This window comes from Stylophora pistillata, chromosome 12, assembly GCF_964205215.1.
Source record: "Stylophora pistillata chromosome 12, jaStyPist1.2, whole genome shotgun sequence".
Taxonomy (NCBI): Eukaryota; Metazoa; Cnidaria; class Anthozoa; order Scleractinia; family Pocilloporidae; genus Stylophora; species Stylophora pistillata.
In genome coordinates, this window is record NC_142530.1 from 23187964 (window position 1) to 23211406 (window position 23443).

The window sequence follows — 23443 nt, forward strand, 5'->3', positions numbered from 1 at the left end:
CAAGAGACGGGAAAGAAAGCCAACTGTATTTGTAACCCGATAAACACACGTGGGCCGTTTATGTTGTCTTTGTTTTGACTGTCTTCGGCCGCTTTTTGCAACAAAAGTAAGGGACTTAAAACGCTTCAAGCAGTTTTTTTTCTTGCGCAAGATGGGCCTACCTTGCCCGCGCGGGTAACTGAACAGAACACAGCGTTCGCCTCATATTGCCCGCAGGCGCTGCGAGGTTTACAATAAAAACCATCAAAACGTCAATAACTTGTTTTTGGGCTAAAATCAATATTACTTCTGAATTCCGATTTTTTTTCTATGGTTTTAATTCAGCTGATTTCAGATCTCGATGCCTAGACTTTTCTCATGTTTAATTATTGTCTTACGTTTACCTTGAACTATCTGTTCATCTGGTCCTACCCCTCGTGGTTTATTTATCCGATTATTTCGAAGTTCTTTTGTGAGTCTCAGGTTTCACTGTCCTGCAAGGCCGCATATGCAGTTTCAGTCCCTTGGTTGTTTTTTCAGAATTTTGTCCTCCAAACAATGATGTGCATGACTGGGTTTGTCTACTGACCTTGTATTGTATTGGCTTACTGACGCTGATTGATTATTTGATCGAAAGTGTCAAGTGTACTGTTCTTCATTCATGAGATCCTCGTGAAACCGTCATGTTTGGATTTGTTTACGGTTAAGAAGTCTAATCCTACAAGATCAGTTTGCCAGCTGATGCGCACCGATAATGTACATAAAAGCGTGTACGTTAGAAGACAGAGTGGTCAAATAGAGAGAAAGGGATCGTCTGTTTGTTTAAGTTAGAAAAATTAAAGCAATGGCTGTTGGTGTTTTCAGAGGACACAGATAATAAAGAGGAACTAAAACAGCAAGTTTATAGACTCTTTATATTTCTGCAAAGCGTGGTAGCTATCTCCCCACCACGATGTAACAATGGATTTTGCGAACAGTTTCATTTTTCAACTGAACAATTTTTGAAAGAAAGTTTCTTTATTGTTTCACAGAGAGGGCAATTAACAATTAACTCTCTTTTAACTTTTCGAAAATCAAGATCAGCCTTAAACGAGTCATTCTAATTTGCTTTACAGCTCTACGAAATCGACCAAGTTATTTTGAATCCGCCCTTTGAAGTCACAAAACTCATTTGAAGTACAAACGTTTAAATAAAAATCAATACTCGAATTTGCACTCATCTTGCAAGTGGAAAGAGCTTACGAACTAAAAGAAACTACAGTCACTGTGGCTCTATGCAGTCAAGAAAACACGTAACTTCGACCCTTTTTCATTGCAATCGATGTCGTCAGTTGTGTCCAAGTCGGCGAGTGTTTCTTCCCTTGAATCGATCGTGTGGTTCAGATTTGACGTTGAAGATTCATGGTTGCAAATTTTGTCGCCTATCGGCAAGGGCTATGGGGACTTATTCGTACCCGTTAGAATACAAAACAGCTGTTTCTTTTACGAAGTTCTCCTAATATTTAAGATCAAGTTACCCTTGTTATTTGCGCAGAAGCTCCACTAGGCGTCGATTGAATTAACTTTTATGACATTTTCGAGATTCAGAGAATCCAGAGGAAACTGTCTTCATTATACGTAGTCAATGCGTTACGCAAAATTCCATGCGTGACAGTTGTTTGATTTGCTTGATGTTTTCTTGCTCTCAAGAATGTTTGGGTCACCTATCAGCTTGGCTTGGGTGTCCATTACTGGCTTCTAAAGTTTCGATTTCACTGACCTATCTTTTTCCCTATTTATGAAGACTGAACTGTAAAATGGAAATACAATTTCTAGCCCAGAGCAAATCCGACCCTTTTCCGGTCTCTGGTTGATGTAGATTGAGGGACTTGTGAACTTGCGTCTGGGATATTTTCACCTTAGGTAAGTGTGAAATTCGTGAATTTTCGACCTTTTGGAAGGCAGTTGCTTTTGTATTTTACTCAGCTTGGTTGTTTGTTCATTTCGTTCTACTTCACTGTTCATATTATATCTATGTTACATGGTACTCCGGCCTGAATAATTCTTTGTTAATCTTCCGAATGAGGCAACCCACTTCAATGTGGATGCAAGTTCGTTTACTTGTACTACTTATTGCTGTCTAGGTTTAGTAGCGATACAGGTAGTTTTAAAAACTCTTCTTCCTCGAAGGATTATGAAACGGACGAAAACAGACTGCTCATTGATTGAGCCAAACACGATTTCAAACCTGAAAAGTTTGCCTTAAATGAAATATCCTGATTAAAACAAATTAAAGTGTCGGCTTAAGACAAGTTAGGATCATGAGAGGACAAAATTTTAGCGTCCATGTCCACTTAATAGAGATGTTTGCCGGATTCAGGTTCTTTCAAAATAAATATGCATTCAACGAATATAACAGAATGATATCATAATGCATTATATTAGACCAACAAGAATATAAATTCCTTTCAAGATCTCAGTGATCGACCACGCATGTTAATATTAATGATTAGAAGACCGTTAGAGTGATTAACGCCGCCATTTCGAAAGGAAAAGCATATAACTGTGCAGGAAAGTTGAAGTTTGTTTTCATGGAGAAAAGTTTATGAGGCACCGTTCAACAGTAGCGTTTTTTATTTTTTTTATTCTCAGAAGTGAATGATTTGCGTACCTTTCATTGCGTTCGGTGAGAATGCCATTAAAACGCCCTTTAGATGGCAGACACGCGATAGTAGATAACAGACACCCTCACACAAATCACTCGTGCACCGTCTACCTGACGATATACAGCATCATCAGCGCTGTTCAGTGGTGCTATTTGAGTACTATAGGTAACTGCGACGATAATGTCGTATAAAAACGGGTTTATTCATATTAACGCGTCAATTGCAAGATAACCATATTTGTTTGTTTTGGGTTTCTGACTTGGTGTAGAATAACACTTCCGCATTGCTCTTAGAGCGCGTTGTTCGTTTGTCATTATCATCTGCATTTAGATGTCAATTGAAGCCCTCAGTTGGATTCTATTTTCTGTCTGATCGAGGTATTTTGCCTTGTGCTCGTTTTAATGTTTATAAACGAATATGGAAAGCGTGAAACGGATGTATGTGATCTAAGCACGAAAGGTAAGTAGCAACTGCATGCTTTTAGTCATTCAGGTCAAATAACGCGGTTTACACTTTCCCAAGCGGCTATTCTTGTCCGGTCGATCTATCAACTGCTCAGTTGTAATAAAAAATAACATTGATCAACCAATTATTTTGCTTTAAACTGGTCAAGAAGTTATAAATACTGTGATTAAAAAAATTGAAAAAGCAGAATTAAGTTTTGTTACGTTTTGATTCACTTCACGGATTATATGAAAGAAAGATTGCACGATGGATTATGCGTCATGTACACACTATTGTTGGTCAGAATTCTCAGTCGAATATAACTATATTACAATACTTGCAAGTGGTGTCGACTACAGCAACGTTGATCAAAGCTGCTACCAGTCAAAGCCGATGGGCCGACCAATTTATCATTGCGTTAGACTAAATAGCACGTATGCTAATGTGTTGTTTGAAATCTGTCCCTCTGATTTTAATGTGGTTGCTCCCGCTCTGACTAAGGACTAACGCTCGAAACGTCAACTTTGAAACTCTTTACGGTGGCCAATTTACTTCATGAACTCAGTTGATAAAACCATAATTGCTTTATTATACTCCCCCATCGACGCAGCGCTATAGTTTCTTTAGAAATTTAACGCCTTTATTCAATTTTACGCTTTGGTCGCCGCAAAATGCGGTTTTGGGATCCCTATCATCGAAATATCGCATATCACGGCTGTGACCTTTCTAGAACGATCAATTAGCTTTTCTTCTATCTTCGTCTCCTTTTTAAGAAGACTGGTAATTGTGGTGTCCGGCTTGTTAAGCTGTCGTCACGGGGCAAGAACAGTCTGAAATACATTTTAGACAACTGAGATGTTTTATTATAATCAGTTTAGAGATAGAAATTGTTACACGAGGAGAACGTTGAACACTAATGCGTTCTTCAATAGTTTCGTGTATGTCCTTTGTGTTTGCTGTATATATAGTTTATTTATTCATTTTTGTGTGTCACTGTGTATTTAGAAATCAGGTCATTAAAACCATTATCCATGACGGTTCTACGTTGTTTTCCCTTACAACAATGATGACAATAATTGTTTATCTTAATTTGTTTCTAAATATTTTTTATGATTAGAGTGAATTATCGTTGCCATAGTGTGTATCCTCTAGTTTTTCTTACATTTGTATTAGACATTTTAACACATTTTTTTCGATTTTCAAGCATTTTATCAAAATTTTTGTTATAATTTTTTGTGATCATGGTGAATAAAGGACTATTTATTTTTATGATGACAAAAATAATAATGATAATAATAATAAGGCTTTAACTCGATTTTTAACAACTTTCGCTTAATAATTAGATAGTACATACAAATTAGATAATATATAGCTTTTCAATATTTTTATCTTTTGATATTAGTTCTTATTAGCTCATTATTTGTAATTAGTTTCACGTTCATGTTTTAAACGAGCTATTAGCTCTTAGGTGATACATGGGTAAATAAAGTATTATTATTATTATATTATAATAATAACAGAAATGATAACTTTATTTTAAAACTTAAAACATTACAATAACTTCGCGTGGGTAATGGTTTTTCCTCTCGTACATTTCCAAATTAATTGACACGGAACACATCTGTTAAATTCGGTTTTCTAGGATCAGACTCGCATCAGACCCAAACTGAATTTGATATTAAAAAACGACCTACATAAGGGGTGGCGAATGGTCCTTCAAAAATTCTGGATCTCGCAAAATTTTAGTCGAACTTTCGTAGGTCTCGCAGTCTCGTTTTTTCAGCGGTTATGTGCGTCTCGCAGTCTCTTTCTTTATACGAAGGTGTCTCGGAGTCTCGATTTTTTGCAAGGCTAAGGGTCTCGATGTCCAGATTCGCTTGTTCGTTTTCTTAGAATGACGTCTTCTCATCACTTGATATTGAATTTTATTAAAGCAACTTTCAATTCGGAGAAAAAGTCAATCCTAACTTCTCCTAAATTCTCTGAATTCAACAAAAAGCTAGAAAACTTACCGCAACGTCATTTTGAACTTCTCTTTATTCTTTGATTTCTTTATCTTCCCTTCGGTTCTAATTTTCCCTCTATCTTCTGATAAAAACATGAAATTAAATTGAAATAAGCAAACAAATAAGAAAATACTATGCTTACTAGACCCTTAATCAAAGACTTAGTTTGAATTAACTTTGTTTTCCAGAAAAATTAATCTTTTGGATATTAACTTTCATTTCCTGTATACGTAACTGGTGGTTCTGATTTCCCCGCTTTCGACGCGATCGCCGGAAAGCGATCGAGTGTATGGTAGTTTTAATATTTCGACCTATTTTGCCAACTTTTTGCCATCTTGGGCAAACAATCCCAGGTAAAACCACCATCAGTGCGACTTGTGGCCTAGATCTTTCATAGCTAGCTATAGTAGCTTACAGTAATAGGACCACGGGGCTTGACTGGCCAAGCGTGGCGTGGTTGTTTTTGCAAGGCCGGGATTGAAGTTTTACAGGTAGACTAACAGCGAATTGTCGGCACATTCATAAATACCAACATTTATAGAGTACTTCCGTGATTCGCGCTTTCGCTTCCGATGAGAAGAAGAAGAAGAAGACCTTATGCCCATTTCGGTTTCCTCCATTGTTTTGAACGCTTCCACATCAACTGAGTTGAAACACGGCCGCGCGTTCTTTCTTGCGACTTCTAGACAACTTGAGTTGTAAGTGACAGCGCGTCACTCAAAAAAATCAAAGAGAAACGACCAAGCGCAACCTCCTGACCGGAAATTAGGTCATGGCCAGGAAAAAAATAGAATTTATTGACTGTTGACAGATTTTCGGATCTGTTGTTTCGTACAAGAGATTTCAACAAAAGGATCCTTTGTGAGACTTTTGTACAAGCTCATTCTAGCTCATTCTCATTTGCTCTCAACCAAATCTGGGGCTCGCAATTTAAGAGTCTGAACGTCTCGCGCTCGCACTCAAAGCCCTTTGAAGTCTCGGTCTCGCAATCTAAAAAGTCAAAATGATGTCTCGGGCTCGCAAATAAAATCGCTTGTCTCGCCGTCTCGCAAAGTCTCGCATTTACCATTCGCCACCCCTTACATATAAAAATCGCGAAGGGAACTACTTGTTCGTATTGAAAGACTTTCAAAAAACGTGTATCAAAATTATCCTTATAAAAGTAAATTACATCAAAAAAAGGTATATGAGAAGGGAAATGACACTCTTACTCTAAAAAATATTAAAAACAAATTTAAAGAGTGTCTAGCCTATATTTGCCATAGCATTGTCAATTAAAAAATCTCCATCGAAAGTCTCAAATGTTTTTCTCTTCTTTCTTTTACCTCTTAAGCATAAGAGGGCGTATCGTAAGAGCGCAAAAGAGATTTTGGCTCTAATCCAGGACAGTGGTAGAGTATGTTTCACATTTCTTAATGGATATGAGTTCAGCTAAGCGTTTATGGTAAATAACTATAATAATAATAATTATAATAACAATAATGTGATGAATTTTATTTAGCAATAATTTCCATAAAATCCTCTACAATACAAAATATTAACGGCGTAAAAAAATGATCCAAAATAACTCACTTTCGGCTCACATCTACTCCTTTTTTTTTGTCAAAGCGTCTGGAAAACTATAAATAACGGTGTCAAATCTGAACAGATTCAATAACAATAATAACAATAATAATTTTTAAATTAAATAATCATTTTTATTCACCATAATCACAAAAATTATTACAAAAAATATGATAAAATGCTTGATGATCGAAAAAAAAAATGTGTTAAAATGTCTAAAAAAAGTTTAAGAAAAACTAGATGATACATACTAGGATAACGATAATTCACTCTAATCATCAAAAATATTTACAAACAAATTAAGATAAAGTCCTTAAAAATCGAAAAATACATGAAAATGTCGACTAACAAATTATCTAAAAAAAAAAAGAAACTAACTAACAAATGACAGCCTCTGAGCTTTGAATATCTTGGTCTACATTACTAAAATCCAACTTGGGCTCTCTAATTGTTCTGGATGCTCTTAGGCAGACTAGGGCAGATGTTAATAATGCGAACGAAGTTTTTGCTCTGATTCAGGAATAATAATAATAATAATAATAATAATAATAATAATAATAATAATAATAATAATGATAATAAAATAATAGCCTGGGGAGCAGTTACGACTTATTGTGATTTTTTTTTTATAGACTGGTGACTCTCTTACTGAAGAACTCTTTGCGTTGGTTAAAGATTACATCATCTACTATATTGGAAACCTGCTGATAATGGCCTCACCAAACATAAACAGCGATGAGGGTAGGGTTCGAATTTGAGAAAAGTACATTATAATTGCTTGGAGACGCATTCGAGTGTGCGTCACGAACTTGATATCAGGAGAAATTCAGTTATTATTATTATTAAGTTATCATTAAGTTTTATTATTATTATTATTATTATTATTATTATTATTGTTACAATATTACAAACAATATGCACTGCCCGCAGTTATCAAAGACTAGTCGAGGCGGGCAGTGTTTAATACGTATATTATAAAATAGAAAGATTTACAGAGCAAGAGATTCAAAATTCTAGACAAATTACGACTACATTAATATATTTAAGATATGACAAGAGAACAGAACAAGCTGGGGTCTTATAGTTGTACTATTAAAGTAGACAAATTAATATAATCGTCATATTTTTCGAGTCTCTGGAGGAGGAAATCATGAATTTTACTCTTAAAATTGTATTTGATAGCTGGCGCACTTCACAAGACAAGCTATAACACCATTTCTTGAAAATGCCCTTTTTTGTATATCTAATCTTGAACTTTCAACAAAATAGTCGCCTCTTGAAGATGATCTTGTCTTATGGGGATGAATATTAGCTTGATAGGTGAATAAGTTAGATATGTTTGAAGGTGACAAATTATTGGATATGTCATACATCGTGATGGCAACTGATTTAAAGTAAAGCATATCCAAAGGGACAAAACGAGAAGAAACAAAAAACGGGATTGCATGAGATCTGTAGTCACCAAAGTACATTAAGCGAAGGGCTCGTTTTGAAAGATAAGAATTTTATCTCTATGAATTTTTGCAGCTTGACCCCACACGACTATACCATGCAACAAATAGGGTTGGATAAGTGACCTGTAAATGTGGTTTAGAGTACTGAGGGGTTTAAAGTGTCTTAAACTAGAGATAACGCCGATTGATTTACTTATTTTGGATGCAATATGAGCAATATGGTGACCCCATGAAAGAGTTTCATCAATAAGCACTCTTAAGTATTTAATAAATTCCTTACGTTCTAGAGAAATATAACTGTTAGTAGGATGGTCAAAAATTCCCAAATTTATTTGGTGATTCAGTTTTTTCTGAATCGGCCGAAAAATAACAAAGTTAGATTTTTTTATATTCAGGGATAACTTGTTAGCGATTAACCAATCGTAGATGTTACAGAGTTCAGCATTAACCATGGTTTCGGATAACTTAAGATTTTTATCAGCATATAAGAGATTAGTATCATCTGCGAATAAGTAAAATCCGAATCGATTAGAGCTATTAGATATATCATTTATATATAAATGAGGAAAAGTAGGGGTCCTAACACCGACCCCTGTGGAACTCCTGATAATATTACTTCCTTCTTGGATATATATATTTTAAACACCAATTTGTGTTGTTTGTTGTCGACCTACTAGGTAAGAAGCAAACCGCTTGTTCACTATTCCACGTATTCCGTAATGATTCAGCTTTTGCAATAATATTGAATGGCCGACCGTGTCGAAGGCTTTCCTGAAGTTAATGAATATACCATACGAATACATCTTTTTGTCAATGTTATTTTCAATTTGACTGATTATGTCCAGGATAACGTGTTTAGTGGATCGTTTCTCGCGGAAACCATATTGTGAATCATTAAGTACATTACGTTTCTCAAGAAAGCATTTGAGACGATGATACATCATTTTTTCGAAAATACGATTAAAACAGACAGAAGAGATATAGGTCTATAATTAGAAGGGTCAGATTCATCATCATTTTTGTATATTGGAATAACTTTAGCAAGTTTTAGCTTCGATGGATAAGTTCCATATTCGAGTGATTTATTTATAATTATAGACAAAGGTTGACTAATGACATGTTTAGCAGATCTTAAAATGCGAATAGTTAGAGAATATAATCCATGAGCTTTATTTTGAGGAATAGTCGTTTCAACGGTTCAATTTCAGAAGAAGACACAGGATTAAAGAAGAACGAACCAGAGGAAATTAGTTTTGAAAGATATTTAGTAAATCGTTTTGATGGATTTGGCATTTTAGAGGCTAAATTATATCCAACTGAAGAAAAATACTTATTCATTATATCAGGGAACTCAGAGGAATTATAGAATACTTCTTCCGTTCGCGGGCATTTTAAAGAGCTTATATCTTTTCGGACCTTGTTTTTCCGGCCTAGAAGACTACTGATACCCTCCCAGGCTTTTTTAGTGTTTGTTAAATTTTCTTCAAAATATTTGTGGAAGTGCATTTTCTTGCTCATTCGTGTAAGCATCAATACTTTGTTACGATAGATTTTGTAAGCCATGTCAATGTCACCTGAACAATAAAGAGAGTTCTTTGTTTTAATTGAATCTCTGATTCCCTTTGTTATCCAAGGTTTTGAGAGTCGCTTTATCTTTCGTTTTAAAATTGGCTTTAAAGGAGCGTGCTTATTGAGAAGATTGTTTATTTTGTTATAAAATGAGGAGAAAGACTTATTCACTTTCTTTTGAAACTGCTTCAATCAGGTCAACCTGTGGGAGGTCCAGCAAAAAGTTTGTCTCAGAATAATTTGAATAATCACGAGCTAGCTTTACTATGACAATTATGATTATAAATATTTTTAGTAGAGAGAAGATAACAGAATTGTGAAAAGTTATAGTTAGATCCGAAACTATATTACCACTAGTTATGTTATCTTCTATATTACTCAGGAAGATATTATCAATAAGTGAGTATGAATTATTGTGTACTCTCGTTGGTTTGTCGATTGTTAGAGTTAAATTAAAACTTTGCAAATAAAGTATGAAATTTTGAGCATGTTTGCAGGAGTAAAAACGAAGAAGATTTCCTCAAAATATTCCTGGAAACGCTCTGGTGAATTGTGCTGTCTATAAACAACACCACAAATTATATTTGTATGTTTGGGTAGATGCAACTCAGTCCAGAGAGCCTGAAAAGCTTCATTTAAACTTCTTTCAAGAACTGTGCATTTAAATTGCTCATCAATATACATACCAAAACCTCCAGCAGAAAGAGGTGTTGGCAAAGATCTAGTAGGAAGGCTTGAATTAAGACTGTTATTAAACTGACCATAGGAAGAGATGACATCGCATAAATAGTTTGGAAGCTCGCGTAAGAGAGCTTTTCTTAAATTTACCTTAGTTGATAATGCTCGCTTCTTGACTTATGGTTTCTTAACTTGATGATTGCTGGCGAGACACAAGATTATCTAAATCCGTCGTACTCTTTATTGCGATGGGTCGAGATCTCTCGTTTTTCCTCAGCCATACTATCGAGTTTTTGGTCCAGCAAAATGTATAATTGAACCTTTCCTTGAATTTTTTTGCATCTGACAGCAAGCCTTGAAGACGAGGAGTTAAATGAGCGAAAATTCCAGCATGCTCCAAAGAGACATTCCCCAGAGGGCCAATGCTTGTTGGGTTGATTTGCTAACCTCCTTTCGAGATACTATGACTTGCTCATGGGTAATCCTTCGAGTAAATTTACAAATAATAGGTTTGGGTCGCCCTTTGATAACATGACGCGGTGTAATCCGGTGAGATATATCAATGTCGTATGGTTTTGCCTCCACTCCAATTCCTCAACTCCCCCTGAACACCATTTGACCCCTCCTCCCAAAAAAAAAAATTCTCTGCCTTCCCCAGGCGATAAATAATGACTGGTGCTCGGGTGGCAATACATAGAAGGGTTCATTAGTGTCTGACTGGTGTAGAAAGAGATCTGCCCCCTTTAAAGACCTTTAAAAAAATTAAAAATTATAAACTGCACTAGAAAGGTAATGAATATTTTCAAAAAGAGACCTAGCTTAGTGGGTCTTTGCTAAATGTTCGAGGGTAGGAGTGTCGTCGTCTACATCGCATTGCAATGTAGATGATGGGCAACTCGTAGGGATAGTGTCAATGGACTTGTCAAAGGCCTTTGATGTTCTACAACACCCCCTGTTATTAGCCAAGCTCAAAGCCTACAGACTAGACGAGGACAGCTGTGCCTTGTTAAGAGATTATCCCTCAAATCGACAACAGAGAGTGAAGATAGATGACACGTTCTCATCATGGAACAGTGTTAAGCGTGGGGTGTCTCAGGGTAGTGTCTTAGGCCGATTCTTTTTAATATATTTGTTAACGATCTCTTCTATCATATAAAGAGAGCTAAGCTAAATACGTATGCTGACGACCATCAAATCTATTACTCAGACAAAGATCCGATTGCACTTGAAGAATGCTTGTGTAAGGCAGTTGAAAAAGAAAATGAATGGTACAATGACAATGGTATGATTGTGAACGAAACTAAACCTGAGGCCTTGATCCTTGGTGATATAGAGTATACATTCCTTTTTCTAGTTAAAGAGTCAGTCGACATATTTGGTATGAACATTGACAACAAACTTCAGTGTGATAAACACGTATCTTCGAAGTGCAAAAGATCAATAATCAGTTAAATGTCATGATAAGATTTAGAAAACTGATCTCTAAAGCCACTTTGGTCAAATTGTATAAAGCCTTCATCTTACCGCACTTTCAATATTGTTCCTCGGTGTTGCATTTCTGTAGCATACGAAACGCCGAGAAACTAGATGCTCTTAATAAAAGAAGTCTTAGGTTCATTCTGAGTGATGTTGAATCGAGGTCTAAAACTTTATTGGACAAAGTCAACTGTGTTTCTTTATATAACAGACGTATATACAATATGTTAATTTTACTTTACAAAAGTTTATTTCTAACTAAGTATCCTATCTACATGAGGAATATGTTTACTTTCCGTAATACCAATTATAATTTCCGCGGTAACTACATTCTGAAACTCCCCGTTGTTAAGACTACTTCTTATGGCCTTCGCTCTTTTTCTTATCATGCCGTTAAACTGTGGTATTCAATACCGGACAATGTTCGAACCTTAATGACTTTAAAAAAGCATTAGCTAGCCTTAAATTAATGTCATTTTAGAACATATTGTAATTGAATTCATATTGGATTTTTAAATATTCATTAAATCTATTTATTTCATTTTAGCCTGTTAGTTATAAATATTGCACAGGATTTTATTTTATGATGTCATTGTATATCATGTCGATTTCTTTTGCTATTTGTTATTTTTCTCTCGGAAAATTAGTTTTTTTTGAGCTACTCCTAAATTCGATAAAAAATAAAGTTTATATATGTATGTATGCAAAACTTGACTGTATTCTCCTTCACTCAAACGGTTTCCTAGTCCCGCTCAGTTTTCAGTTTCTAAAGGCCGTCTTAAACTCATCTTACAATGTACCCGACATAAACAACAAAAATGTTTTTTCTTTTAAATAGATGTGACGCGGGCTGCAGGAAGAAGCGTATCAGCAACTCATGGGAAAGCAATTCGTAGTTCGCCGATACTCAGAGATCAGGGTAAATAACGCTGATGTGGCTATTTAGTTAACAAATTTCAACATTAGAAATAGACTTTGGGACATTTTTTCATACACAACTTGAGAAAAAATGTTTTTTATTTTTTCCTACCTCAGTCCTTTGCACCCTCGTTTGTCAAATAGATGTGCCCGCACTCTTATTTGCGCAAGCTTTCGCGCCCGACTCACTTTCTTGGTGCCTGTTCTCAATGTGTCAGAAAGATCACTGAGACAGATAGCTCATTTCAATCGACGTCTCTGTCTCCATAGATACAGGTGACCAATAATGCGCTATTCTTTTATATCCTTGACACACTTCCCCCACCGCCCCTTTTATAATAAAACAAAATGCGACGAGACTTCCCAATTCAATTTTTTTAGTTTTGAGACTTTAGTTTATAGTTTCGCGTTCAGTACAAAATATCTCAAATGCTATCGGCTTTCTTATAGGGTGTCGTCTTTTTTATCATACCAACAAAAACTTAGACAAATGGAACATTTTAAAAATCAAAACGCTTTCTTTTTAATTTGCATAATAACACTCTGGCTGCTGGGAGTACGTTTTATCGAAAATCTAGCTACTATCCCAAACTTTTAACGTGTCCTCTTACGATCTCGCATGGGTTGTTACGTCTGTACAACAAAGAAATTTTGCTTTCACCTGAATATACTTAATTTGTGTGTATTTCTTGTAAAGTTTTTGCAGAAGCTAGATCAGAAGACTCGGCGACCATTAAGAAGAGGATAATTTTTACGTAAGTATATTTGTTTGGAAATCATGCAATTATAGATCTACTTAATATCTTATTGTGGTTGTCATTGCTTTTGTCATCGGAAGGCCATTAGATAGGTCTGTGAGTTAGCAATCAGACCACCCAATTCATGTGCGTGCGTACGTATCGCTAGCTAAAGGAAGGGTGGAGGCACTGACACCAGGTTAAAACAATCAAGGGGGCGAGTTGTGATTTTACCAATATGCGTGTAAGCTTAACCCTTAACTCGCTTACATAAGTCACAAACAGGACTGAGGACGAGACCAAAGAATTTTGGTGTCATTATTTGCCACGAAATTATTAACTTTGTTTTGGCCGTAAATCCATTTTGCTTTGATTTCTGAAAGCTGTTTGACTTAGATTTACAACCGTCTATGATAAGAACCGGACTCAATTTACTCTCTAAATTGACATAGCGAGAGTATGAGTTCACCTAAGAAGAGTAGCTTTCCCTTTGCCTTGTCTTGCATGGCCTTGGGAATATCTTTCAAGCAGAAAGAGTGAACATCGTTGTGAATGGTCCTAACGTTTCCTTATAGAGAATTGGTATCAGAAGAAGGTTTCACTTGGATTCTCAAAGAAGAGGGCGTTTTCATAAAGTTTCTCCCAAAAGCAGTACCAGATCCAAGGCTGGTCACATGTTCTTTGCGGAAGCCTGGGATTGTTTCTCCTCCTCTTGAAGATAATGAATCATTGGTGAGCAATGTAATAGAACTCGACTGTGATGATCCAGACGGTGTAGATTACAGTTCCATTGAGGTAGCCTTAACTCATTATGCACAGTGCTTGCGAGGTTACGAACTTGTTATGAAGGAGATGATCGATACAGAAAGATGGAGGGATCTAGAAACCCCAGAGGTGATACCATCAGGTTTGTAACTGTCACTTTGACACACCCCTCCGACCTGAACAACAGCGCATGTGTCCCTTAACTGTTTTCTCTCCTGTGTTTCATGAACTTTACGATTAATTTTAAGTATCTCACATAGTCTATGCTGGAATCCAAGGACTGAGGTAGCAGGGCATGAAAAATGTTTATATCTAAAAAATTTGTTTCAGATCTACAAGGCGAAAGCTCGCAATGGAACACTGAATTGCCTTTTGTTCACGCTAAAGTAACCAGTTTTTCTCGTTATGCCGTTATTTGTCGTCTTAAGTCCTACAAAATTCGAAAGGAGGACTCTGGGGAATGTTCAAAGATAGCAGTCAGTGTGCCAGATCTCCCGGGTGCTTGTTTGTCAGTTCCTGAGTCATCTTTTCCTGAAAGTATGGACTTCGTCGTCAAGGTAAAAGTACTCAACATAATTGGAACACTCTCCTCTTGACCCTTTTTTTGTATTTTAATTTGCTTGTGTTTTTTGCACATTATTCCACACGCGTTTTTTTACATACTTAAGATTTGTTCTTTACCGTAAGATACTTGCACACTTCATGGTACTTTACTTACTTTAATCGTCAAACCGTTGTTTAAGTAGGCCAAATGTTTTTTAAGTATTCTTCCATTTTATAAGGAGCCAGAGAAACCGCTGTGCTGTGAGCTGTGCATAATAAAATAATTTTGAACTCACATTCTTCAGACAGAATCCTGAAAGCAGATCAATAATTCTATCTGCTAAGTCTGCTAATGAGTCATTAAGGGAGGAATAGATAAATGAAATCATCCATGAAATATGTACTTGAGCACGTGCCTCAGAATGCTTAATAATGTTCACAGTAGTCGAATTTATTGAATTCACTAAATGGTTTGAGCCCGGGGGTAACATGTGAAGGTGTAGTCTGATCGTCCGGGTCAGTGTAGTCCTGAGAAGGACTGTTGTCGGTGGTAGTGACTGACGTTTCGACAACCTGTGCGGAAGTCATCATCAGAGTCAAGTAAATGATTGTTGTCAGTAGAATGTTCTTATTCCAGTTCGTGTGAAATGATCGGTTGGTTTTGCCGTGATGTTATTGGCTGTAAGACTCAATTGACGTAAGTCGGTCGTGATTGGTCTGTTTCGATCTGTTGGTAAAGTTAGGTCGTTCTTTTTCGGTCGTTTGTGATGTTTATGTCGTGAATGAGTCGTTTGTATGGAGCGGGTAGTTGTTGACATCTGTTTAGGGGAGTCTGGTCTAAGTTAGTAAACCAGCTTTCCAGAGTCAGTCGTTGAAAATAGTCAGTGCTGTAGGCTAGGCATTGCGCAGAGTCCCAGTCAATGTTGTGGTTGGTAAGTCGATGGTGTTCAGCAATGTGATTGCTGACATCACCTTTCCTCGTCGCCCGTCTGTGTTCAGTCAGTCTTGTTGTGAGGTTTCTGCCAGTCTCACCGATGTAGGAGGCTTGGCAGTCGGAACAATTGATCTTATAAATCGTTCCCTGGCTGTTCCTCGGTTCGTCTTTGTCTTTAACGTTGGTTAGTAACTGACGTAGTGTGGTGATGGGTTTGTGGGCGACGCGGATATTGAAGGGTAGTAAGATGCGCGAGATGTTTTCAGACATGCCTTTTATGTACGGTATGGTTGCTGTAGTCGTAGGGGTTGCGGTGTCGTTTGTTTCGGTAGTGGTAGTGGGTCGGTGAGTGTTTCGTCGGATGAAGTCGTTGTTGTAGTTGTTCTTCGTAAAAACACGATGAAGGTATTTGTTCTCGTCGGATAAGCTGTCTGTCGAGTCGCATACTAGTTGTGGGCGTCGTGTTAGAGGTCTGATAGCTGTGGCTTTGTGTGATGTAGGGTTGTAGGATAACTCGTCTAGTAATCTGTCGGTGTGTGTCGGTTTCCTGTAAACTGTCGTCCGTAATGAGTTGTCGTTGTGGCTTACCAGGCAGTCTAGAAAAGGAAGTTTGCCATTTTCTTCGACTTCTCTGGTAAACTGTATGTCAGTGTTTTGTTCATTAAGGTGGCGGTGGAATGCGTCAATTTCGTGGTGTCGAACGGCGGTGAAGATGTCGTCAACGTAACGTAACCAAAGCGGTATCGTTTGTAGGCAAGTCGAAAGGGCGCGTTCCTCGATGTTCTGCACCACAATTTCTGCTATAACAACAGAAACTGGAGACCCCATTGCAGTGCCGTTTAACTGTTTGTAGTGTTTACCGTTGTACTGAAAGTAAGTAGACGTAAGGCAAATGTTTAGCAAGTCCATAATGTCGTCTGTCGGTAGCGGTAGTGGGTCGGTAGATTGTCGGATTGTAATGCCAATTGAAGTGGAATACTTGTGAACAGTGATTTCACATCAAATGACACTAGTTTGTAGTCGTCAGGTATCTGAACAGTCTTGGTAACGTTAATGAAGTCTTCAGTGGATTGTAGTTTATGTTTGGATTTGTCGGTTAGCGGTTGTAGTATTGTCGTCAGGTACTTGGATAGTTGGTATGTGGGAGAGCCACAGAAAGAAACAATAGGTCGCATCGGGAAACCAGGTTTGTGTACTTTCGGCAAATCAACTCAATTTTCTTGTTCAAATGTAGTGTATGATGTCATGATTGATTGAAATGATTTTTTAATTATGCGCGATTGATAATTTCAGTTCGGAAAAATGAGTGGAAATTGAAAGAAAACGACTTCGAGTTAAGGTCGGCACACACGAGGAGACTAGTCCCTGCAACTAGTCGCAGCGACCAGTTTCATGCGACTAGTCCCTTCGTGTGAACTACACATTTCTGTGTTCGGAGGGACCAAAATTTGGTCCATGCGACCAGTCGCAGAGACCAAAGTTTCTATGAATTTTCCCTGAATTCTAGATTTCTACAACTGAAGAATAAAAAACTATGTCTAGTTTTGTAAACATATACAGATGTCTTGGAGCCGTTTTGATGGAATTTTTTACCCTATTTGACTCTATGTCTGCCAAAAAACAAACAAACAAAAATAAAAACGGAACACGTAAATGCATGAATAATCCGACTGAATAAGTGTTGTTCATTTGCGTTGATGTTTAATAGTGCTACAATGAAAAGTTACCAAATTTTCAGTGTTTTTGTGTAATGCCCCAGACTAAGAGACATCTTTTGCCTCTTAATTTTCCTATGTTCTTGTGCAAGTGAGTGCCCTCGTGTGAACGCCTTAAGGGACTAGTCCCTGCTACCGGTCCCCTCGTGTAAACCCTTCAAAGACTTGTAACCGGGACTAGTGGCACTGACTAGTCGCAGGGACTAGTCCCCTCATGTGTGCTGACCTTTAAGATATCATTGGTTGATTGACCGTACAGTAGCTGTTGAGGCTGGCACAGCAAATCGATACGTTTTCACGATAAAGTTATTGACTTGTGAACCGCAAAATTCGAAGATCACATACGGTCACAAAACAGTTACGAACGGTAAAAACTAAAGAAAATGAGTTTAAAAATGACGAAATAAGCATAAAGAATAACTAAAGGAATATCAGGACGAAATACCATTCACATTCTGTGCGAACCGAGGTGAGATGAGATCAAGTGTGCCACTATGTATGGGGTGATAGAATAAAATATGTACAACAATATATAAAACAAAGAAAAAATGTCACGTCCTTATGATTTTGACTAAACAGTGGCCAGTTTACAGTTTCAACTTAGTTGATAAAACCAAATCATCATTGTAACTAAGTTGACTTCATAATTCAGGTTTTAAATATGTACAAATGTAATACCTCTAAACAAGGATGAAAAAGTAATATCAATTATCAATTTTTAAACAGTAAATACCAAAACTTAGATGAGGAAATTAAAAAAAAAACTGCTAAGAAATATGGCCCAATTTATCTTCAGCGAGTTACATCTAAAACACTGAGAGCAATAAGAATCATACGACTATAAATAGTTTATTGATACCTGCTTACCTAAATCATATTCTCAGTGTTAACTCTGGAAAGAGCACTCTTTGCAAGACTCATGTTCAGACATTTCCGTATTTATTTTATTTATTTATTTATGTACTCAAATTCAATTACACAGAAAATCAAAGCAAAAACAAAAACAGGGAATTAAATATAAATATATACAAGTATAAAAAAGAGATATTCGAGTAATTAGGCCAGTTACACAGAGTTCTAGATTCCTTATTTCAAATAAACTGCCTGTGATAAAATACAAAATCATGAAAAACTAACATAGACAAATAGCAACTACAATAAGTAATCAAAAACTATTATATAAATTTATCCTCACTTAGTTAAATTTACTGATATAAAACTGATTCACTTTCTTGCTAAACAATGATAATCGATAAATTATCCTAGTAGTTACAGGCAGGCCATTCCATCAAATTCACAATGCGATTAAAAAAGGAGAATTTTAAAGCATTGGTTCTAAAACTACCCTTGGCAAGTATGGCTTCTGTATTCCTCATATCATTCTTATATGATTTGAAGCTAACATATGATAGGACGTCAAAATCAATGGGCCCTTTCAGACATTTAAATTAAATTATCTTCCCATATTGAATTAAGGCATAAAATTTATCTATTTTTTAGGCAGTTTAGAGTGGGAGGGAATTAAAAGTTAAATGTTACATTAAAAAGGAACATTAAAACAAATTAAAGCAGACACACATGACATATACCTACTGTATTGTTCGGTTGGAATTATGGGATAGATTCTAAGAGGACTACCATCATGATGTCCACATGTTTCAACTGTTGATTAAAATCATTGTGAATAATAAACATCTTGCTTTCATGTCTAATCAAACATCACACCTACCTGTGTATGCTGCTGAATAGAGCCATAATTTGGATTATATAAACAATTAGTACATACTGCATACTTGAATAGTGCTTTTAGAAGGCAAGCTGATTGCCTAGTTTGGAAGTGAATCCGACCATTTTTGGGTATATTGTAAGAATTGTACTAGTTTTTTTGCATCTATGTGGGATGTACTTATAAACAATTACTCACCTCAGTGCCATTGAAAGTGGGGGATAATTACTATTACTTTGATATTTATGTCAAAGTGATCTTCGCAGAAATGAAAACTACTTGACCACTAGTGAAAATATTGCCTTGATACTGACTTCTTAACCGCAGTTCACATTTACGATTTTCATATATTCTTTTAAACGATTAAGTGATAAAAATACAACTTTATTTAATCTGAAATATTGTAAGGGTTTCCTTATATTAGTGTCAGGGAAAGGAATGGAAATACTATATTAATTTCAACCATTTGATACAAAAAATTATAAAAAGGCAGATTGAATACTTATTCCTTTTGGAAGTCTTATCTTAAAGGTAGAGTTTGGTCACGTTTTCCTCGTTATGATCGTGAAGTTGACATGAAACAGTTCAGTTTCTACGGCAATTAGAACTCGTGATAGTGTCTTGGGAAAGCTATGTTGTAAATTATGTTAATTTGATAAATTGAAATGGAATGTCTGATATCATAGTTGTAAAGTAGTATTTAACAATCATTTTTCTTTTCATTTTATTCTTATTGTTTAATCTCAAGTGGTAGATGTACAGTTAGAGCTAGTCTGTAGAGATGTTATTAACAAACTCATTATTACCATCAGGTTAGGATCATTAGCTAGACTTGAAGCTCTACTGCCTTGTGAAAATCAGCGGAAAAACAGAAAATTACTGTATATGAATCCAGCGGCAGCTCGATTTAGAATTACCTTTCTTGCTTGACTCCAATGGTTAAAATGAGTGATTGAATTGCGTTTTAGCACAATAAAACTGAATTAATCAATTATAAATTGTATTTTATCGTTTCTGTTAACTGTAACGGAATTAAAGAAATTAACCATTATACGACGGTAAAGTGGAAAAATTGAACTGTTAGTCGCTTTAAGCCATCATTCCACTGAGACCCTCATTTAAGTGAAGATAATAATGAACTCAAAATTTCTAGAAAATGTTCTTTTCGTCTCTCTTCAGATAAATGAATTTACAATAAATTATGTCTCAAAACTTACTGAGCGCGCTGTATTTGATCAGGTTCGTATCCATCTGACCACTCATGATCTCTACTTGAAGCTTCAGTCAGCATACAGAAGAGGTTACAGCACCGAGACTGCATTGCTTAAAATACACAACGACATCCTTATGGCTATGGATCGCCAACACGTGATATTGCTAGTGCTTCTTGACCTCAGCGCCGCCTTTGATACGGTTGAGCACTCGGTCCTTTTATCTCGTTTAAGTAACAGTTTTGGGATAAGGGATACTGCACTGCGTTGGTTTAGGTCATACCTATCGGACCGATCCCAGCGCGTTTCACTTGATGGTAAAGTTTCTGGCAAATTTCAATTAATACATGGCGTTCCTCAAGGGTCGTGCTTGGGGCCATTACTGTTCTCACTATATGTAAGTAAACTATTTAATATTATAAACGATCACTTGCCACATGTCCACACGTATGCTGATGACACGCATTTATATCTAGCGTTTGAACCTGATTCTGCAGTGAACGCTCTTGATGCTGTTAATGCAATGGAACTTTGTATTCGCGACTTAAGAACCTGGATGCTCCATGATAAACTCAAATTAAATGACGACAAAACCGAATTTATATTAATTGGAACAAGACAACAGTTGGCAAAGGTTGGTGGGATTTCCCTGTGTGTTGGTGACTCTAAGGTTTTCCCAGTGAAATCAGCAAAGAACCTTGGCACATGGATAGACAGTAATTTTAACCTGAAGATCAATGTTAACAATACCTGCAAAGCTGCCTATTATCATCTGACGAATGTACGACGCATTAGGAAATACTTAGATCAGAAAGCATCACAAACATTGATACATGCTTTAGTAATCGAACGGATAGATTACTATAATAGTATTTTATATGGTGTACCAGCTAGAGAATTATCTAAGCTCCAACGCCTTTAAAATTCGGCAGCAAGGATTATTTTTAATATCCCAAAGATGTGTCACATCACACCAGTTCTACGAGAACTGCATTGGTTACCTGTTCAGTTTAGAATACAGTTCAAATTTATCATGATCACTTCCAAAGCAATTAATGGACATGGTCCAATCTATTTACGGGATCTTGTTAAGTAGCAGCAGAATGGACCTTACAATTTAAGATCTAGTAATAAGGGTCTAATGCTGCAAGCTCCAAATGCTATAACAAAGGAAACATTAGGTGATTGTGCTTATATGTGTGTAGCACCTAAACTTTGGAACAGTCTACCTTATAAAGTGCGTAACGAGACTGATTTTAGTAAATTTAAAATTTTACTAAAGACTCACCTTTTTAATTTAGCCTTTAATTAGGATTGAAATGTGCATGTTTTCCTAGGTTTTTTTTTTTTTTTTTTTTTTTACAATTTAGATAAGGTTTTTATTAGTTTTGTAAGTTTGATAAGGGTCTTACTGTAATTTATTATCTGATGTAATTTTTATATTCTATAATTGTTATGCGCACTTGATCATATGTATATGGAATTTGCGCACTACCAATATTAAACTATTATTATTATTATTATTATAAATCAATTATCATAACTTAACCAGATTTGGGGCAAAAAATGCATTCTGGCTCCTGATTGGTCGGCTGATAAACTCTAGTTTGTTTTGAAACAATTTGCAAACTATCATAAGATGTCTTTTTAAAGCAAGCAACTGACATGGACGAAGTTCTATCAAATATTTTGAGCAATTTTTCGTCTATTTTTAAGGAAGGAGAAAATTCAATCCCTCCTGGTAGCCCATCATTGAGAAAGCTTACAGTGACTTTCCTCGCTTCAGAATGGAGATCAAGCAGAGATGGTCTCTCGGACATAAAAAGGGAACTGGCGGAGAACATGGCGAAAGATCCCAAGGTTCAGGTAATTTTTTTTGTACCAAAATGCGATGATGAAGACAAGGAAGAAGCTAAAATTCAAGGCGTCCAACTTGTTGAGGCTGGAAACAATCCAGTTTGTGATGGACTGACTTGCCTTAATTTTCTACCAGTAAATTCCCCAATTGACGTGGTCGTGGGACATGGCATTGAGCTCGCGGGTCCAGCACAATTCATAAAGTGGCTCCACAAGTGTAAATGGGTCCAGATTGTCCATGAAGCCCATGAAGAAATAGGAGTGTTTAAGGAGTGCTCAAATCCAATAACGAATGCACAGAAAAAGCATGAATTAGAAGTTAAACTTTGTAAAGAGTCGGATTTTGTCGTAACAATTGGACCCAAGCTAACTGAAACTTTTCGACGATCTTGTGAGAAAGATGAATGTTTCTTTGAGTTCACTCCTGGAATTCTGGCCGAGTTTTCTGGTCTGAAACAAGATCTCAAGGAAAGGAAAATATTTAGAGTTCTGTGCTTTGTGTGCGGTGATCCAGAGGACTTTAAACTTAAAGGATTAGACATTGTAGCAGGTGCTGTTGCTAAATTGAATGATTGTCACCTCGTATTTGTCAGTTTAGTGGATGATAAATTAAAATTTAAGCTAGAAGATACAAAACAACGTCTCCTCGAATGTGGTTTACCTCATTACCAGTTAAGGTTGCGAGGCCTTTTGGATTGCCGGAGAAGTTTAGAAAAGGAGCTTCTTGAAGCAGATCTTGCGGTTATGCCTTCGAGGGTAGAAGGCTTTGGTGTAATCGGTCTTCAAGCCTTGTCAGCTGGTCTACCCATCCTTGTTGGTCGAAACTCGGGATTGGGAGAAGCTTTGATGAAAGTTAAATTTGGCTCGTTTTTTGTTGTTGATTCAGAGGATCCTGAAGTATGGGCCAAAGCAATTAAGAATGCCTGCCACAAAGATAGGACCATGAGGCTGCAGGAATGTGAAATGTTGCGTGAGCTTTACAAAGAGGTGTATAGCTGGGAGGAGCAAATTGAATCTCTTATCAACAAATTCAACAAATTGATCATCAACTCCCCTTCAGGTATGTTACTTTTATTCATGCTGTCATTATGAGAGCAGTATCCTGGCTAATGTATTATACATCATGTATTATCTCAAAGGAATTGTTACCAATGTGGCCTATATTTGATATTCAATTATTAATCTAAGGTGGAGGTGCGGTGGTCTCATGGTTTAAGTGCGCT

General features: G+C 36.5%; 1 protein-coding gene across 2 annotated transcripts; it reads left to right on the forward strand.

The window, feature by feature from the left end:
• The first annotated feature begins 251 nt into the window (after nucleotides 1–251).
• On the forward strand, nucleotides 252–23320 carry LOC111331933 (uncharacterized). Of its 2 annotated transcripts, none has more exons than XM_088740966.1 (7): nucleotides 252–1881; nucleotides 7270–7378; nucleotides 12653–12733; nucleotides 13430–13487; nucleotides 14045–14376; nucleotides 14565–14791; nucleotides 22080–23320. In XM_088740966.1, the coding sequence occupies exons 2-7, from the start codon at nucleotides 7348–7350 to the stop codon at nucleotides 23310–23312; spliced, it is 1962 nt and encodes a 653-aa protein (XP_088597092.1). In that variant the 5' UTR covers nucleotides 252–1881; nucleotides 7270–7347; the 3' UTR covers nucleotides 23313–23320. The 2 variants fall into 2 exon arrangements, with proteins under 2 accessions (XP_088597092.1, XP_088597093.1); XM_088740967.1 differs by lacking the exon at nucleotides 252–1881 and adding an exon at nucleotides 2591–3083.
• The last annotated feature ends 123 nt before the right edge of the window (nucleotides 23321–23443 follow it).

What these genes read in the sequence shown, in the direction of transcription:
- LOC111331933 (XM_088740966.1), top strand. Translation starts at nt 7,348, where the DNA reads ATGGCCTCACCAAACATAAACAGCGATGAGG. An exon ending in CCCAGAGGTGATACCATCAG is followed by an intron (nt 14,377 to 14,564) that starts GTTTGTAACTGT and finishes AATTTGTTTCAG; the next exon opens with ATCTACAAGGCGAAAGCTCG. An exon ending in GTATGGACTTCGTCGTCAAG is followed by an intron (nt 14,792 to 22,079) that starts GTAAAAGTACTC and finishes TCTATTTTTAAG; the next exon opens with GAAGGAGAAAATTCAATCCC.